This window comes from Lepidothrix coronata, unplaced genomic scaffold (assembly GCF_001604755.1).
Source record: "Lepidothrix coronata isolate B3197 unplaced genomic scaffold, Lepidothrix_coronata-1.0 Scaffold119, whole genome shotgun sequence".
In the NCBI taxonomy this organism is placed as follows: Eukaryota; Metazoa; Chordata; class Aves; order Passeriformes; family Pipridae; genus Lepidothrix; species Lepidothrix coronata.
Genome location: NW_016690299.1, coordinates 2,389,517 through 2,408,218, shown reverse-complemented (window position 1 = coordinate 2,408,218; position 18,702 = coordinate 2,389,517). Strand labels below are relative to the sequence as shown.

The 18,702-nt window shown below is 52.6% G+C and overlaps 1 protein-coding gene across 9 annotated transcripts in view; it reads left to right on the top strand.

Annotated features, from left to right (window-relative positions):
- The first annotated feature begins 277 nt into the window (after positions 1 to 277).
- The window catches only part of TRIM9 (tripartite motif containing 9), a 64,106-nt gene continuing 45,681 nt past the window's right edge, over positions 278 to 18,702 (top strand). For all 9 annotated transcript variants that reach the window (XM_017825487.1, XM_017825481.1, XM_017825486.1 and 6 more), the window contains exon 1: positions 278 to 1,107. In XM_017825487.1, the coding sequence (XP_017680976.1) occupies positions 292 to 1,107 (816 nt within the window). In that variant the 5' untranslated portion in view covers positions 278 to 291. The remainder of the gene's footprint in view (positions 1,108 to 18,702) is intronic.

Genomic DNA, 18,702 nt, shown 5'->3' with positions numbered 1-18,702 from the left:
GGCCCCGCCGCCGCCGCAGCCCCGCGCGCGGCCCCCGCAGCGCCCGCCGCGGGCGGGCGGCTTGACGGGCGGGCGGCTCAGCCAATGGCGGCGCTCAGCGCGCCTCCGCGCCGGCGGGCGGGCCAATGGGCGAGGCGCGGGGCGGGGCGAGGCTGCGGCGCGCGGCGGCGGGCGGCGGGCGGGCGGCAGTCGGCGCCCGGGCGCGGTGCGGTGCGGGTCGCGCTCCTCGGGCTCCGCCGCGGCCGCCGGTGCCGCCGCGCCGCCCGCCGCCGCGCGCCTCGCCGTTCCCCTATGGAAGAGATGGAAGAGGAGCTGAAATGCCCGGTGTGCGGCTCCTTCTACCGGGAGCCCATCATCCTGCCCTGCTCGCACAACCTGTGCCAGGCGTGCGCCCGCAACATCCTGGTGCAGACGCCGGACTCGGAGTCCCCGCAGAGCCGCCGCGCCTCGGGCTCGGCCGTCTCCGACTATGACTACCTGGACCTGGACAAGATGAGCCTGTACAGCGAGGCGGACAGCGGCTACGGCTCCTACGGGGGGTTCGCCAGCGCTCCCACCACGCCGTGCCAGAAGTCCCCGAACGGGGTGCGGGTGTTCCCGCCGGCCGCCCCGCCGCCCCCCGCCGCGCTGGCGCCGCCGCCGCCGCCGCGCAACGCGTGCCTGACCTGCCCGCAGTGCCACCGCAGCCTGGTGCTGGACGAGCGCGGGCTGCGGGGCTTCCCCCGCAACCGGCTGCTCGAGGGCGTCATCGACCGCTACCAGCAGGGCAGGGCGGCGGCCCTGCGGTGCCAGCTCTGCGAGAAGGCGCCCAAGGAGGCGGCCGTGATGTGCGAGCAGTGCGACGTGTTCTACTGCGACCCGTGCCGCCTGCGGTGCCACCCGCCGCGGGGGCCGCTGGCCAAGCACCGCCTGGTCCCCCCGGCCCAGGGCCGCGTCAGCCGCCGGCTCAGCCCCCGCAAGATCTCCACCTGCACCGACCACGAGCTGGAGAACCACAGCATGTACTGCGTGCAGTGCAAGAGCCCCGTCTGCTACCAGTGCCTGGAGGAGGGCAAGCACTCCAGCCACGAGGTCAAGGCGCTGGGAGCCATGTGGAAGCTCCACAAGGTGAGCCCCGGCCTCGGGGTGCCCTCCCCGCTGTGGAGGGGCACCTGCCCGGCACACTTTGACCCCGCACATCGCATCTTCCCCAGCACCCCCACCCGCCCTCTCCCACTGCGTTTTGGAGCCTTGCTGGAGAGGAGCGTTGCCCTCCCGGCACGGGGAGGTTGGCATCGTGCACGTGATGCTCCCGTGTGTCCCCAAATCGTGCAGATGATGCTCCCCCGCGGGTCCCCAAGTCACGCCTGGCAGGGCCCGGAGGTGGATCGGGGACATCTGCGCCGCAGAGCCGGGAAAGCAACAGGGAGCGGTGGCTTCGGGAGGAGGGAGGTGTGAAATCTCTCGCGGGGGAGGATGTGGGGGGGCGGGAGCTGGGGGTGCTGGCGGGTGCTGCTGGAGAAGGGGTGCCACCTCCTCCGGCACGGGGAGGCACGGGGAGGAGGAGGGATGGAGGGATGGCAGCGCGGTAGCGGAGCCTCTCGCGGAATACTGATCAGCTCTCGGGAGCGTACTCGCTCCCGCACACGTCCAGCGTGGACGAGAGGATCCCAGCGCTTCAGGCAGGGATGTGCCATCATCAGCTCCAGCTCAGCTCCGTCCACCCCGCTGCCTCCCTCCCTCCCTCCTCCAGTGACCGTAGGAACTGGGGCAGAAGTGACTGGGACACGGGCGGACAGGGCACAAGGGGGTGGGCGTGACTCCTTGGATGAACACTGGGATAATTGGCCCCCACTCCGGCAAATCTGAGCGGGCAGGAGCAGGTGGGGCGACCTGCGACAAGGAGCTGGCGAGTGAGGGGGGGTGTGACCTGCCTGGTGGAAGGGATCGGCCGGATTGCTTTCCAGGAATGTCTCAGTCATGCTTTGGAAGCGCGTGGTCCGTGGAGGACGCGGGTCGCTGGGATGGAGCTCTGCACCCCGAATTGGGTCAGTGGGTGCATGCAGGGACAAGCTGTCGCTTGTCATGGTCCCCCAAAAAGGGTGAGACATTGTGTTGTTGTGGGAGGAAGGGTTCGGTGGTGCCTGAAGCTGCTGGAAGGGGCTTTTCCTGACCCCGTTTTGCTGGGAGCAGGAACTCCTCCTCCCTGGCTTCCCAGTGCTCCAACAGAGGTGAGGCTCATGTGCCAAAGCAGTTTTGGTGCCCTTGCCCTTGTCCTCGTGCACAGGGTGCAGTCAGTGATCCCAAAGCCAGCAGGAGCACCATGGCACAGGTGACTGCTGACCTGATCACAGGAGACAGAAACACAGGGAATTCCATCTGAACGTAAGGAAGAACTTTCCTGTTCAGGCCAGGCTGGACGGGGCTTGGAGCAACCTGGTCTAGTGGGAGGTGTCCCTGCCCATGGCAAGGGGGTTGGAATGAGCTTTAAGGTCCCTTCCAACCCAAACCATTCTGGAATTCTGTGATTCCATGATCCTCATGTGGCTTCCCAGAGAGGCTGTGGAGTCTCCCTCACCAGAGGTATTCCAAAGCTGCCTGGGCACAGTCCTGAGTGACAGGCTCTGGGGAACCTTGTTTGAACAGGGAGGTTGGATCAGATGACCCACTGCGATCCCTCCCAGCCTTACCCATTCCATGATTCTGTGCTAGCATGGCATGAGCTGTTGGATGCTGTGAGCATCTTATTCCTCTTGCCTGTTACGAAACCCAGCGAGTGCTCGCCGTGCAAGAGCAGCCTGTTCTCCGGAGTCTGGTCCTGCTGGCTCAGCTCTTGGTGCAGGATGAACCCCTTTGGTCTGGGCTCACAGAGCAGGAGCAGAGCCAGGTCCAGCTGTCGGTGTTGTGCTGCAAAACAAGAGAAATCTAACAGGCATCAGGCCTTTCCATAAGGTTTTGGCTTCCCCTGCTTTGCTTGAGGTGCAGCAAGGCACGCACTGATACGCACATGAGCATCTGCACAACTTCACGTGCAAGTACTCAAATATTCCAGTCCTTTTGTTCTTGATTAGGATGGTTTATCCTTCCCTGAATGCTCTGCCTTTCCTTCAAAATACCTTTTCCCAGGGGAGAGCTGTGGCCACGCAGTATTTCCTTGATGTGGGTAACAGACGTGGAGCTGTAACTTATTTCAGATGATGATTTTCGTGCAATTGCTTTCAGATTTTTGGAAATTGAAAAGTGAAGTCTCACCTGCCTCGAGTGAGCTGTGTTTCTGCAGGGGTTCGTGGCTCTTCCCTGGTGTTTGCTTGTTGGGGGAGGGAAAAGGGTCTCTTGTGTCAAATATGGTGTTATGGTATAATTGAAGGAGTGATTTCAGGGCCAGAGCTCAGATTGCTCCCTGAAGTGCCATCTAACAAAATCAAGGGAAGAGGCTATTGGCCTTGATTTTTGTTATCCAAACTATAAAATCAATGCTGTGGAGCTTCAAGCTTTATCCTGGTTGGAACTGGGCATTAAGGAACCAAAACACCTGCAGATGTGAGAATTGAAACCCATGGAAAAGTATCTGGGTGTTATTTTTTTGAGGGGACAGGCCTTTGGCACGAGCCAGACTTGCTGAAAGGGTGTTTGTCCCTTTTTGCCTGATCTTTTCTCCCTGATGAGCAGTGTAATGATTATCTCCATCTCCTAAGAAAGGACAGGCTTAAAAATCATGGAATGGTTTGGTTTGAAGGGACCTTAAAGCCCATCTCATTCCACCCCCTGCCACGGGCAGGGACACCTCCCACTGTCCCAGGTTGCTCCAAGCCCTGTCCAACCTGGCCTTGGACACTTCCAGGGATCCAGGGGCAGCCACAGCTTCTCTGGGCAACCTGTGCCAGGGCCTCCCCCCCCTCCCAGCCAACAATTTCTTCCTAATCTCCAATCCAAATCGACCTTCTTTTAGTTTACACCCCGCTCCTGAATTCTCTTCTGCCGTTCCAACACCTCTCCGTGTGAAATCCCTCTTTGGGATCTGTCTGTGCTGCTCATGTCTGACCCAAGGAGGTTGTGGTTCTCGCTGCAGCCTGTGATGACCCCGGAGTGCCTCCATGAGCTGTTGTTCTTGAAAGCAGCAGCGTTCACGCCCCAGTAGGTGATTGTCAAGCCCGGGGGCGATCAGCGTTAAGTGCAGCCGTGCTCTCGGCTTTGGAGCGGGAGAGCAAAGGGCTTTTCACGGGCCTCTTGGGGAACTGCCCCAATTTTCACCCGTGTGGCTCTGGCAGATGATCCTTTCAAAATAATCTGTGCTGAGGCACGGGTCGGTTGTAATTCAGGGAGATGAGATTTCTAAGCTGGACACAGATTGTGAGAAATCCTCTCTCTTCCTGTCTCCCTTTCAGGACAGTTGTTGGGAGAGGGGTAAATATTCAGAGGCACGGGGAGGAAAATGGGTTTTTAATCTGAATTGTCCCAGTTTTGTGCAGATATTGCAGCTGTCTGGATTTTATCCTGGCAGGCTGGAGTGCTGCTTGGCATATCAGGAGCAGAAGCACAAGATGGAGCTGAATCATTTATTCTTTGCACATCCGAGTCCCTCTTGCTTTTACTGGGAAGTGTGTGGTGAGTGCAGGCTCAGCAGCTTGATGATGTGTTTTTACAGATGGATGGATGCATAGATGGATGGAAGGATACACGGATGGATGGGTGTGTATGTGCAAATACACACGGACTGGAAGGGATCTCCAGGGTCTCCCTGTCTCTGACAGCCCCGAAATCCCATCCATCCAGATCAAGCTCTGTCTCAAAAAACATTTTACCCTTGTTGGTTCATGTTGAAAAGGATTGCCAGAAGTTTGTGGATTCTGGTAGCAGGTTTTAAGCAGGTTTGAAAGATTTTGGGGTTAGGCAATGGAGAGACAGTGGTGTAGAGCAGTTATTCCTGCCCCTCTCTCGTAGAGTATCCTATTGTTGCCCATCACTCGTGTATCTGGCTGTGCTCTGCAGAGCCCCTGGCACTTCTCACACCATGGCTGGACACCCTCCCTGGGCTGGGTCATGCCTGCCAGAGGCTCCTTTTGTCTTTGAGATCAGTATCCCAACTGCAGCAAAGGTGAACCTGGATCTACTGTGTGGGGAAAAAAAAGCTGAAGAAGTCGGTGGTTCCGTGGTGAAGAGTTTCTGCTCACTTTTGGGGCAGTGGAGCAAAAAGCTTCCCTCTCCTTTGGGTTGGGATCGTGGGGTGTTGCCTCTTCTCTCCACTACCATCCCATTAACATTCCTTTTGCCTTGTGCATCCAAAGAAGGGCAAGGAAGAGGGTGGAGGGTCTAGAGCACAAGTCCTGTAAAGGAGTGTGGTGGAGCCCCAACCCTGGAGGGATTTCAGAGCCATGTGGATGTGGCACTTGGGGGCATGGGTCAGTGGTGGCCTTGGCAGCACTGGGGGAACAGTTGGACTTAGAGATCTTTTCCAGTCTAAACAATTCCATGATTCTACACCAAGGCTCTGGGGTGGGATCACACTCTGCTCTGCCTTGAGGAGCAGGTCAGGCCTGTCCAGTTCCTCTTGTGGCGAAGCAGAAACAGGTCTTGACTTCGGTGGAAGGTGAATAGTGCTCTCCATTATAATTTTCCATGGGGTTTGACTGCCTGGGAAGGGATTGCCCAGTCCAAAGACACAAACTGTCCTCAGACTGCAAACCCCTGCAGCATCTCTGCAGGTTGCAGGAGAGAGCCTCGCCCTGGGAATTTGCATTCCAGGCTGTGTGGAATCAGTAATGATGGTCAGTAATCAGAGGCTAATTAGGGCTCACCTAGACCTCAGCTCCCCTCCAGGCTGTCACTAGCACAGATGGGATGAGGGATGCAGGGCAAGCCCTATTAAATACCAAAAATCCTGTGCACAGCAGGACTTTATTCCAGGAATTTTGTGCATCTAGGGAGAACCAGGGGTGGAAAACCCTGCCAGTGCCTCTCAGTTTGTGCCCAGGGAACAGCGGGCACAGGAGCCAAGTCAGGGGTGAGCAGACAGAGTTTTTCATTAGCTCACTTGGCCAGGCCCCTGTGTTTGCTGCCAGAGGAACTTTTGTGGGGAGTCACTTTCCTGAGGCACTGGGAATGTGCTGCTGTCGGGTCCGTGGGAATTCCTGTAGCCCCCAGAGCTTGGGGAGGTATCCAGGGAGTTGCTGTAGGGCCAAGATCTGTTTGCCTTTGTAAAGCAAAATATTTGCTGCTAAAACAGAAGCGAGGAGAATCCTTAATGTTTCCCTGTGTCAGGCAATGCTCTTTCCCAAGCCTTGGTGTGAGGGCCTTCCTAAATCCCTCTGCCTTGGCTCCATCACCTGCCATCTGCAGCAGCAGGGTCAATGTTCTCCTCCAGCAATGCCCAACAGTTTTCCCAGTTGCTCCAGAGAGAGGGGTGAACAGGCTGAGATGCTTTAAAGTTGGGAAAAGCAAGGAAATGTCAGGGTCTGGAGCTCCAGGAGCAGCTGAGGGAGCTGGAGGGGCTCAGCTTGGAGAAAAGGAGGCTCAGGGGGGACCTTCTGGCTCTGCAACCCCCTGACAGGAGGGGGTGCAAGGTGAGGTTGATCTCCCAGGTAACACAGACAGGACAAGAGGAAACGGGCTCAAGTTGTGCCAGGGGAGGTTAAGATTGGATATCAGGAAAAATTTCTTTACCCAAAGGGTTGTCCAGCCCTGGCACAGCTTCCCAGGGCAGTGGTGGAGTCCCCCTCCCTGGAGGGATTTCAAAGCCCTGTGGATGTGGCACCTGGGGACACGGGTCAGTGGTGGCTCTGGCAGTTGGACTCAGTGATTTAAAGGCCTTTTCCAGCCTGAATGATTCTGTGATTCACACCAGCTTGTGTTTGCCCAGGATCTGGAGGTGAGGCTGCCACCTTGCATTAATTTATTTAGAAAACAGCTTTCTGCCAGGTGGCTCTTCCCTCTGCACTTACTACGGTTAATGGAGGAAGGAGCAAACACAGATATCCTCTTAATCAAAGGTAATGTGGTACAGCAAGTTCTACGAGGTGTTCTTGGAGCCTGTGGAGCAGCTGATGCCAGGAGATGTCCTCTTAGTTATTTGCAGATGGAAATGGGCCCAGAGCCATCTCAGAGCGAGTGTAAATCAGTGCAGCTTCATCCATTCCAGGGGGAAGCTTAGAGGACATATGAGGAAGGAATTCTTGGCTGTGAGGGTGGGGAGGCCCTGGCACAGGTTGCCCAGAGAAGCTGTGGCTGCCCCTGGATCCCTGGAAGTGTTCTAGGCCAGGTTGGACGGGGCTTGGAGCAACCTGGGCTAGTGGAAGGTGTCCCTGCCCATGGCAAGGGGTTGGAAAAATCTGGCCTTTAAGGTCCTTCCAACCCAAACATTCTGTGGTTCTGTGATTCTGAAGTCCAAAAATACACCAACCTGACAGGATGATGCTATTTTGCATCATTTGTCTCAGGCCCTCCAGAGGCTTCAAAGCATCTCAACTTGGAGACTGATATTTGCTTGGGTCCATCTTCATCCAGAAGGTTCCTGCACTCTGTAAATATCAAACCTTTTCCAATCACTCCACATCTTTTTTCTTTTATTGGCCACTTTATGAATGAAAGATCCCACTGGCTCCACGTTTCTCGCCGCATTTACTGTGGTGCAAGTCAGGAGCACCACAGCTGGAATGAGTTAGAAAATCAGCCCAGGGACTAATTCTTGTGTCTCTTTTGTGGAATTTTCAGCAGGTGTGTCAGCCAGAGTTTCCCCTCTCACCACATCCCTAGCCTGAAAAAACAGTAGAATTAACAAGCAGGGCAAAAACTGCACCTGGTGTTAAGTAAATGACTTGAGGGTGAGAAAAAGGCTTTGCTGTTCATTTACCAGGTTTCACAGGATGCACTCAGAGAGCTGACAGTGGTGCAGGATGGATCTTTGTTGGGAACACGATCTCAGGAGGCTTTGGGGCTGCTCTGCATTGCTTATTCCTGCTCTTCTAAGTAATCCAGCACCCAAAAGCTTAGGTTTTCACAGGGAAAAATCTTCCTGGTGTCACTTATTGAGTCATAGAATCACAGACTGGTTTGGGTTGGAAGGGACCTTAAAGATAATCCAGTTCCACCCCCTGCCATGGGCAGGGACACCTTCCACTAGCCCAGGTTGCTCCAAACCCTGTCCAACCTGGCCTTGGACACTTCCAGGGATCCAGGGGCAGCCACAGCTTCTCTGGGCAACCTGTGCCAGGGCCTCCCCACCCTCACAGCCAGGAATTCCTTTCCAATATCTAATTTAAATCTCACCTCTTTTCTCCACCTACCACAGCCTGTTCACATATAACCCCAAAATCCTGTTTAGGAGTCTTCTGGTGTACTTTCCAGGTATTTTAGACATATGTCTTTTGTTCTCTTTCCTGGAGTTTCAAGGAACTTTCATCAGCCCTTGATGAGCCTGTGTGATTCACACACATACTCATTTAATTCAGAGTGCTTTTGAATTGCATTGCTCTTCCCAGCTGTTATGAAAGGATAATTAAAGAAGAACTCCCCAACTCTCAAAACTGCTCTTTTGTCAGCCTTGTTCCCTGCTTTGTTCTTGGGATGAAGCATTTTTCCACAGGGCCATGGGATGCATTTTACCTGTTAAGTTGTCTTATAAATAAGCCAGTTCATTCCCTGTCCATTCAGATAGTCCTACAGGGATGAATTGGATAAATATCTATTTAGAGCAAGCACATAAGCCAGAGAGAGCTGGTGGTATAAATCTCTGGTGACCTTAGCTCGGGTAATGTCCTAGAAGGAGAGGCAGAGGCCTGGTGTGGAATTCCTCTGAGGGGTGAAGCTCTCAGGGTGAGTTTTTCAAATCCCCATGGACCATCCAAGTTGTAAGTGGGCAGAGCAGGATGGTTGGGTAAACCAGTGCTCTGGTACCTCCACTGAGGGGTGTCTTGAGTGGTTGAGGGTCCTACCAGGTGGGTATGAAAAGGAAAGCTGTTAAACTCTTTAACAGGGGGACATATTGATAGAAATATATAGAAACTGTTCTGTACCAGTGGCACCTCCCTGATTAATGCAGGAAGGAGACCAGAGCTGAGAACAGCAGGTCAAAGAATTCAGCTTTCCTGTCAAAGGCAAATTTTGTTTGTGGTCTGAACTGACTCCTGTTTTGCCTTCAGAACTGGATGCAGCTTTGGGAACAGCCTGTCCTGGAGCTGGCTGGAAAAGCTCAGCAGAGGTTTGACTTTTCCTGTTAAGGGCAGAATTTCTAGGTAGAAAAGAACAGGATCAAATCAATTTTGAAATTTTCTTGAGCCAGCACGTGGCTGTAGCAGCAGGTGAGAGCAGAGAGGTCCCTGGCTGCCAGGGGTGATGCCAACCTAAAACACAGTGGGCACAGCATGGATTAGGTTTTTGGCTCACGATTTTGCATTTAATTAGCCATTAAATTCCCTGGGTTACAGAAATACAGGGGTGATAATAGGGCCACACTCTGTTTGTAGCAGCAGAAATTGCTCTGGGAGGGATCTAGGGGTTGAGAGATTTCCCATCAGTGTTAATTACCCTTTCCCCTTTACTAACCTTATGTGAGTTGATGGATTTTGAAAAAAAAAAAAAAAAAGGATGGGAATTGGATGTTAATAAGGCATGCATGGATATTGCCTGGAGTGCTGTGGGCTGGAGCCACAGTTGCCTTTCCCAAGAGGAGGAGGTCGGATCCACAGCTGGGGTGAGGGAACACGGCTCCCTGGAAGCAGATGCAGCAGCACCGAGCCACTGGAGTGGAAGATCATGTTTGCAACTCCAAATAAATGCCTCATGTGGAGATCCCAGCCTGGGTGCCCACACTGGGGCTGCTGCTTCCAGCTTGGAGAAGCCTAAATACCTGGGAAATGTCAGTTAAACTGTTTGCACAAACCCTGAGACCGTGGAGCATCTTTCAACCAGGAATCCTTTTTTTTTTTTTTTCCCTTTTTGGGCATTGGACCCTTGCATTTAATTCCATCTTTTTCCCCTTGCTCCTGGCTGGCCCTTGTGGATTTGCACGGTCAGTTCACTTCTCTTGTCACGGTGCCCTGCAGCAGGATTGTTCTCTGTCTGTGAATTAATGATGTTTTATGGCTTTACTTTATGCTCCAGGGTGCATAATGCACCCATAGCATCACTCCTCTGCTTTCCACCTGCAGCTCTTGGGGTTTTCTCTGGTGAAATCCCTCTGTTTTCCCAGACAGCTGGTGCCCCTTGATTCAAGATGTGTTAATTCCCTAATTCTGTTAACTTCACCGTTTTTCTTCTCCCTGCTTTTTACCTCTTGACCTTTGCAGGCTGTAGGCAATGGAAGGAGCTGCTGCTCCTGCCCCATCCCTGGAAGTGTTCCAGGCCAGGTTGGACGGGTATTGGAGCAACCAGGACTAGTGGAAGGTGTCCCTGCCCATGGCAGGGGGTGGAACAAAATTGTTTTGAAGGTCCCTTCCCACCCAAACCATTCTGGGATTCCTGGCTCAGCACTTGGTGCACTGACGGGCCAGGATCTCTGATCCTTTGTTAGCTGGAGGCTTTGCTGTGCCAGAGGGATTTCTGCTTGGGAAGGACCTTTCTATCTGTAGAGGTCTGAGTTTGACTCCAGTGTGTCATCCCTGCCCAGAAAGGTTTCTCTGATTCTGTGCTGTGGTCTCTCTGCTGGAGGATGTAAAGCCGGGAGAAGGGGGAGGGGGGTTGTGTCAAGCTTTGAAATGGATTATTTCTAACAAGGCACATTATTGATTTCAAGATGAAGACATATTGCTTTGGGGTCAGAGCCTCTGTTCCTTTCCTCCCCTTTCTGGCAGGGCTGAGCTGTGTTACCCAAAACACCCAGCCTGGAGCAGGGGAGGAGTGGGAAGATGCTGGCAGGTGCAGTGTTGGCTGTTCTTACTTCAGTGAGGGAGGGAACTGTGGCAACACTTCCCTGAGGATGCTGGAAAAGGAAGGGGTGGGCTGGAGATCAGTTCTCCCTGCCAAGGCTTTGCCTCGTTCTCCTGAGCAAATAATTGCACAGCCTCCCTGTCTGTCCTCTCCCTGCCTCCCACTGCCCTGGCTGGTTCAAAGCTGCCTCCTGGGAATGTGTGTTTAGCACAGCTCCCTTTCCTCCAGCCCAGCAGCCCCATGGTGGTGTGAATGTGAATTCCTAACGGAGCATGTGGGGATGTTCTGGGAACTTCCAGCAACGCGGAGGGCGCCGGAGCTGTCAGGGCTGGGTGAAATCCCATCAGGGACATAATGAGAGCATCAGCCTCCCTGGGAAAGCACTTCCATACTTGCCCAGGCTTAAATTGAAGTCACAGAGATTTCAGGGCGTGACTTAAATGTTTTCAGGGGTTGGGGTGTCTGAGATGGTAAATTGGTGAGAGCCCTTGATGTGCAAGCAGGGGCGGATTAACGGCGTTGTCCCTTGGCTCCGTGACAGATGCCACTGTTTCCTGGGAACACAGCGCTCTTTCTTTGGCAGGGTACAAGACAGAAGTGTAAAACAAGCTTTGACTTTCATGGCAAACCCAGTGAAGTCTTAGCCCTGCTGTCTGTGGGAGCAGTCAAAGTGCCTCTGATTGTCCCGACACACATTTCCTCGGTGCTCCTTTGTAGTTCAGCCGACTCCCTCTTTCTTGTGCCATTTTTAATCCCCAGCCAGCTCCTCGTGAGGCTCTTTCCTAGGAGGAGCAGCAGCGGTGGGTTCGTGTCGCGCTGTCACATAAAACCCACACAGCTCCCGTATCCATCCTGCTCCAACACTTCTCCCATCCTGACATTCAGTTCCCAGGAAACGAGGGCCCGAAAGGGCATTTGCTGAGCCCACAGCCTGGTGAATCACAGCGAGTGCGTAGACAGAGTTTCTCACCTACGAGATTATTTCTCACCTCCCCCGGAGCACAGCACTTAAAAATTTGTGGATATAGGATTTTTCTTTTTTTCTTTTTTTTTTTTTTGGCCAACAACAAAGAGTTGTGATATTGTGTCATTTCGGATTTTGCCCTCTGGCAGGAGGAGGGGGGTGGGCACTGCTCCTTCCCCCTGCTCTGCTAACGAGAGATGACAACCCAGAGCGAGGGGCAAGGGGGTTGTTTGATGGTATTGGCTGTGGGAATGGTGCTGTTCTTCTGGAGCTGGGGCCAGATGACCGAGCAGCCGATCCATCTGTGACTTGGGCTCTCTATTGATTTCCTGCCGTGGTGCTGGGCTGTCAGATGGGCAAGGGCACGCTCCAGGCAGCTCCAAGGAGGATGTTTCCTCCATTTCTGGCTGGCAGGTGACTTGCCCACATCTCTGCCAAGTTGCCAGCTGACCAGCTGCCTGTTGCAGCAGGATTCTGGCTCGTGTTGCCATGGCCTGCTGTTTGCTTGTGCCAGATGTGCCTGGTTGGCCTGAGATGGGATTCCTGGATGAGCAATAGGAAGGTGCCTGAGGAAGGCCAGCACACTGATCTGTTCCAGCCTGGAGAAAAGGGGGATGAGGGGGAACCTTCTTGCTCTCTACAACTCTCTGAGAGGAGGTTATAGGAATTTGGGTGTCAGGATTTTCTCCCAGGGAACAAGGGACAGGATGAGAGGAAACGGCCACAAGCTGTGCCAGGGGAGGTTCAGGTTGGAAAATTCAGGAAGAATTTCTTCATGGAAAGGGTGATGAGGCATTGGAAGGGGCTGTGCAGGGCAGTGGTAGAGTCCCCATCCCTGGAGATGTCCAAGGAAAGACTGAACATGGCACTCAGTGCTCTGGGCTGGGGGACAAGGTGGGCGTCAGGCACAGGTTGGACTCGATGGTCTTGAAAGTCTTTTCCAACCTCTAATTCTGTGATTCTCTGGGATGTCTCATTGTTGTGTGAAGCTTGGAGGAATGTGCCTGTTACAGGGTGGAAAGGTAGAAGGGGAAAGGAGGTAGGATCCCATCTCATGCTCTCACCATTCTCCTCCCCCATCTTGTAGTGCCTCAGCGTCTGGGGAGGGTTCAGAGGCAAAGGTATTTTGCTCCGTTTGTTCCAGGCTGGGTTGGATGGGGCTTGGAGCAACCTGGTCTTGTGGAAGGTCAAATCAATCATGAAGGCCTCAATCAAACATGAGCTGTGTTTGAGGGGATACCTCCTGCAGTTATGTGATGCTTCTCCAGCCAGGGGGGGGAAACGTGAGATGCTCGTATGGTGCTGTGTCAGCTCCTGGGATCATCTGCAACTCAGCAGAGGCAGTGACAGTGACATTACACAAGGTCACTGGTGTAATGGTGTAATTAGCACAGCTCATCCTTTGGCAGGACCTTGTGCCCTCAGCGTTTGGCATCTCCGTTCATCTCGTGGTGCAGCGAAAGGAGCGTCGGAGGGATAATTTCTGTCACGACTGCACAGGCTGTGTGTGGGGAGGGATAAAAGCCCTTCCTGCCATATGCCACGGCTTTGGCTTCAGCAAAGCTGTGAATTGTTGCAGTTGTCGTGAATCGTGTCCAGGTCCAAGAGGTTTGGGCTTTACAAAGCAGGCAGTGGCCTCCTGGAGGGAGGGAGAGACCCTTTAGCAGGGCCTGTTGTAATTAGGATGAGGGGCGATGGTTTTAAATGAAAAGAGGGTTGATTCAATAGATACAAGGAAGAAATTCTTCCCTGTGAGGGTGGTGAGGCACTGGAACAAAGAAGCTGTGGCTGCCCCATCCCTGGAAGTGCTCAAGGCCAGGGTGGACGGGGCTTGGAGCAATCTGGGATAGTGGAAGGTGTCCCTGCCCATGGCAGAGGGGTGGAACAAGATGAGTTTTCAGTTCCCTTCCAATCCAAACCTTCTCTGATTCTGTGATGTATTCAGAGTTGTCACCAGGTAAGGTCATGGATCAGTTCCCTTCCAGTGGATCTGTTTTTCACCACTGTTACAAACAGTAAAGCAAGTGTAATTTAAATCAAAAGCCTACCAGTGGGGTTTGTGTTTATTCAGCCATTCCAGAAGGGCTTACATCCCAGCAGGGTTCCTGAACCCAAGAAAACACCCACTTTACTTGTACATGACCCGAAACACAGTTGATTTAAATTAAATATCATGAAGTTTACAGGACCAGCATCATCACCTGGCAAGGGCCTGTGCTGCAGTGTGGAGTTCAGGGGGGCTGGGCTGATTTAAACTGCTTTACACTCCGCTGTAATATATGACCTGTTCCTAACTGTGCTTTGCAGGGATCTGGAGCAGAGTTGTTTGCCTAATGACCATCTCTGGGAAAAGCTTTTAACCTCAGTAAAATGCCCATAAAATCAATATTTGTTCTATTGCAGTCATTTGGTTTAAAGAGTTTACTTGGTTTGAGGGTCTCCAAATTGATTTAAAGTTATAGTTTGAAGAAGGCAAGAGATCTGTGAATACAAGTAATATCACAAATGTGTGTCCAGTGTCTAATTTAAGGCCAGATTCTTCCTCCTTCATTTGTCCTGGATGTCAGGAATAACTGTGATGACTTGAAGTAATTGAATCCTTCAGCATGAGGTTGGTGGAATTTGAACATTTCTATGCAGTTGGTAGGTAATTTATATAACAGTTTATGTAACAACTTGCTGCCTTCACCATTTTGCATGTGCATAAATAAATCAATCTACCTCTTCATTGCAGAGAATATTTTAAAATCAGGTAGTCTGGGTGACTGCACAGCTCTGCAGCAAAAAATAACTATTTATTCTGAGGCAGAGTTCATATATAGATGATTATTTTTAATGTCTGTGCTCGGAGTGGAAGATAATATAGTCTGTAATTAAATACCTGTACCATCCCTGGCCCTAGATGGGACATGGAGATGTTCTAAGGAGAAGCCCCTCTGCTCTGGAGCCAGGCTGGGAGAGTTCACCTGGAGAAGAGAAGGCTCTGGAGAGACCTTAGAGCCCCTTGCAGGGCCTAAAGGGGCTCCAGGAGAGCTGGAGAGGGACTGGGGACAAGGGATGGAGGGACAGGACACAGGGAATGGCTTCCCACTGCCAGAGGGCAGGGAGAGATGGGATATTGGGAAGGAATTCCTGGCTGGGAGGGAGGGGAGGCCCTGGCACAGGTTTCCCAGAGAAGCTGTGGCTGCCCCATCCCTGGAAGTGTCCAAGGCTTCTTAAAAGCTTATCCCATGACACACAGGTCCCTCCTCAATGGCTTTCCACATTGGCAGTGCCTGTGACAGCTTGGAACCCACGGAGCTGTTTGCTCCTGGTTCTGCTGCACATGCACTGAGTGTGTTTTGGGAGCCTTTTGAGCCCCTTCCCTGTGTGTGAGAGAAGGGAGGGAAGGACAGGCCTGGGCAAGCTTTGCTTAATGAGCTGCTTTTCCCTTCTGTATTCAAAATTGGATGTAAGTTTAAATAGAAACCTATTTAAATAAGGAGAAATTCTTCAAGGGAAAGGAACAGGCCCTGGCACTTCTGAACTCACTCCTTGCCTTGCAGTGTGCCACCAGAAAAAGCTCAAGCTCCACGTTTTAGAGTTATATTAAAAACATCTGTGTTTCTGGGACATTCGTGAGCAGAACCTTTATTCTTTATTCCTTCCAAGCTGCTGTGAGAAGCAGCCACAGCATCTTCACAGAGGCTGGAGGTGAAGGGGAGCACGAGGGCTGCCCTGGATGGTACAGACAGGACACAGAGTGTGGGACAACCCAGGCTGGTCCTGTGCATATGGATTGTGAATCCAGGGGATTGTGGCAGGGACACTCAAGCTGACTGCCTGGGAGTTAATAATTAAGAGTTGGGGCTAATGAGCTCAAGCAGAGCACTGGGCTAATCCCACTGGAGTGGGTCTGTTGTTCATCCTGCTCTGCAGGGTGGACATCCCACGGATGGGACAAGAGGAAATGACTTTCAAGTTGCACCAAGAGAGGTTCAGTTTGGATATTAGGGAAAATTTTCTTCACCAAGGGGTTTGTCAGACATTGGAACAGGCTGCCCAGGGCAGTGGTGGAGTCCTCATCCCTGGAGGGGTTTAAAAGCTGTGTGGATGTGACACTTGGGGACGTGGGTCAGTGGTGGCCTTGGCAGTGCTGGGGGAATGGTTGGACTCCATGATCTTGGAGGGCTTTTCCAAGCTCAGTGATTCCATGATCCCACCTCAGACACCCTTGGGAGTCCCTGCATCCCTCTCCTCTGCACCGTGTAAACATCCCTAACAAACCCATACCCTCCAGAGCACCTTTGAGCACTGTCAGCCCCCCCGAAGCCCCTCTGCTGTGTGTGTACAGGCTGCTCCTAAGACCCTTCTCCTGAGCAGGTGCTCTGTTCACTGGTCAGGTCCTGGACCTGCACCTGGAGCAGAATTAAGCAGCAGAAGGAGCGAAACTCATCTGAGGTTTGGTCCTGCTGCTCTCCTCCACGCAGCCCAGCAGCAAGGAAAACAAAGAGCAATTCAACAGGAGCTGCTTCCAGCCTCTCGGAATGTGTTTGCTTTCTGCGCCCAGGAGGTCCTCTCCCCTTCTCTTTGATGCTTGTTGGTGTTGCAGCAGAGCTGGAGACGGGAATACTGAGCTCCTGAGGTGCTGTGGACCAGTGCTGTGGCCACCTTAGTGCTGAGTTTGGAGTTGAACTTGCAAATATTACAAAAGCACCCACGGAATCGTGGAACCCCAGAATGGTTTGGGTTGGAAGGGACCTCAAAGCTCATCTCGTTCCACCCCCCTGCCATGGGCAGGGACACCTCTCAACATCCAGGTGTATCCTCCCCACACTGAGACAGGATTATTCCCCAGGGACTTTTAGAGGTGTTTACTATGTTTGTGGCTCCTTTTCTCTTCTTTTCTCCTCGGCCTGGTTTTTCTTTAAGGTCTTGGAAGCTTTTTCTTTCCTCTGGAAAAGAAAAACCCTATAACTCAAGCAAATGTGAATTATTTCCCCCCCTCTCTCTTATCCCCTGATATTTCCTGAATTCTTCACTTCTTCATAAATGATCATGAATGATTCAGTGGGTCCATTAACTGCTCCCCTCGTGGCACCAGGATGGATTGCTCAGCTCCAGCGATCCGGATATCCTCCAGTTGTGGGTTATGGAACCCCCTCACCTCCCTGCTCTCTGTACATACACTGACAAGTTCTTCATTACTTCCTAATTAGCCAGACGTCCTTTCTTATTAAAGATTAATTTTTTTAAAGGCAGTCATTATCTCAGCTCTTCCAGGATTATTGATTTATTCCTCCTCCTTTTTTATTAATGGATCTGCAATCATAATCCATCCAGTGCCATTTGCCTGCCCTAGAAGGATTTCCATCCTCCCCTCTCTCCACCCTTCCCAGTCTCCTGCTGCCTTCAGTGCTTTTATCACTTAGTCCCTCTCCCTGTGTTTTACTTTCCTTGGAAGTCTTGGTGTGGGCTCCCAAGAGGCCACTTCAAAACACCTTCTGAGCTTGAGAGAGCAGGATTTCCAAAGAGCTCATTCCTGAATTGCGCTGGGAGAGCCGGAATTTGGGATCCTCAGAGTTATTTCAATCTTTGCACCTGCTGAATTCCCACCTTCCTGCACCGCCCTGCACCTTTGCTGGCTTTGGGAGGCTCCTTCCTGGAGAACCTGGTGCTAAACCACTTCCACAGGCTGCTTGTTCCTCCCTGCCTTGTGCCACGATGTCCTGCTTCCCAAGGGGGTTATGTGCCTGCAAAGTGGCAAGTGAGGAGACCGTGGATCTGGGTCCTTTGCCCCTTGGAACCTTTTTGGAGCCCTTGAGCAAATCCCCAGGGATTGGTGTGACTCTGGAGCAAGGTGCTGCAGCCTGAACCTGCTGGAGAAATGAAAACCAGTCTGGCCTTGCAACTGGGGAGTTTGGGATTGTTTTCCTGAGGCCACTTCCAGCCCCCAGCCAGAGGAGGACAAGGGCCTGCCAAATTCCCCCTGTGCTCACCCAATATGGGGACAGGGGATCTGGCACAGTCTGCTCCCTGTCTGAGGTAGCACTTCTGGTCATTCTAAGTCTGGGAATGAAGTGCTTTCCCATCCCTCTCCTTCCCCATAAATCCTGTTCCCTCCATGTTTTGGAGTCTCTGAAATCCAGGATGGTTTTTTGGGTATTTGCAGCACCAAATACAGTCTGGTTGCTATCACATTTTGGGAGTAATCCCAAATCCAGCCCTTTCCAACTTGGGAAGCTTGCATCCAGACATGAAGGCTCAGACTTCAGTGCCTGGAGGAAGGAGTTAACAGAGGAGAAAGGCTGAAATACTGTGTTTTTCCTGCACTTGAGGTGAGCTCTGAGCTTCCTCATGGTGCATTTTGCTGGCAGGATCCACCCAAGCATCTCTGCACTGCTGTGGTGAGTGTTGCATTCCCAGGGCTCCAGTATCCATGGTGATGGGGAGTGTTTCTACAGCAGTGCTTTAAAGGAAATGTGAAATCCTGGTCCTTGGACCTGCCCCTTGGTCTCTGATGCAGAGAAATCTCGTAGGAAGAGGAAGGACTGTGGAGCCCAAGGGGTTTGGGAGTGGTGAAAACAGGTGAAACTCCAGGGAGGTGACAAGGTGGGAGCATCTCTGCTCAGGTAAAGATGTTCATGGCAGGCAAAAGGCTCTTTATTTTTTAGTGTTACAGCCTTGGTCATAGGAAAATTCAGATTAGGAAGGACCTCTGAGAGCTCAAGTCCAGCCCAGGAGCAGCAGCAAAAATTGAAGGAGACAAAATCCCAGATTGGTTTGGGTTTGAAGGGACCTTAAAGCTCTTCTAGTTCCAACCCCCTACCATGGGCAGGGACACCTTCCACTAGCCCAGTTTGCTCCAAGCCCCGTCCAACCTGGCCTTGGACACTTCCAGGGATGGGGCAGCCACAGCT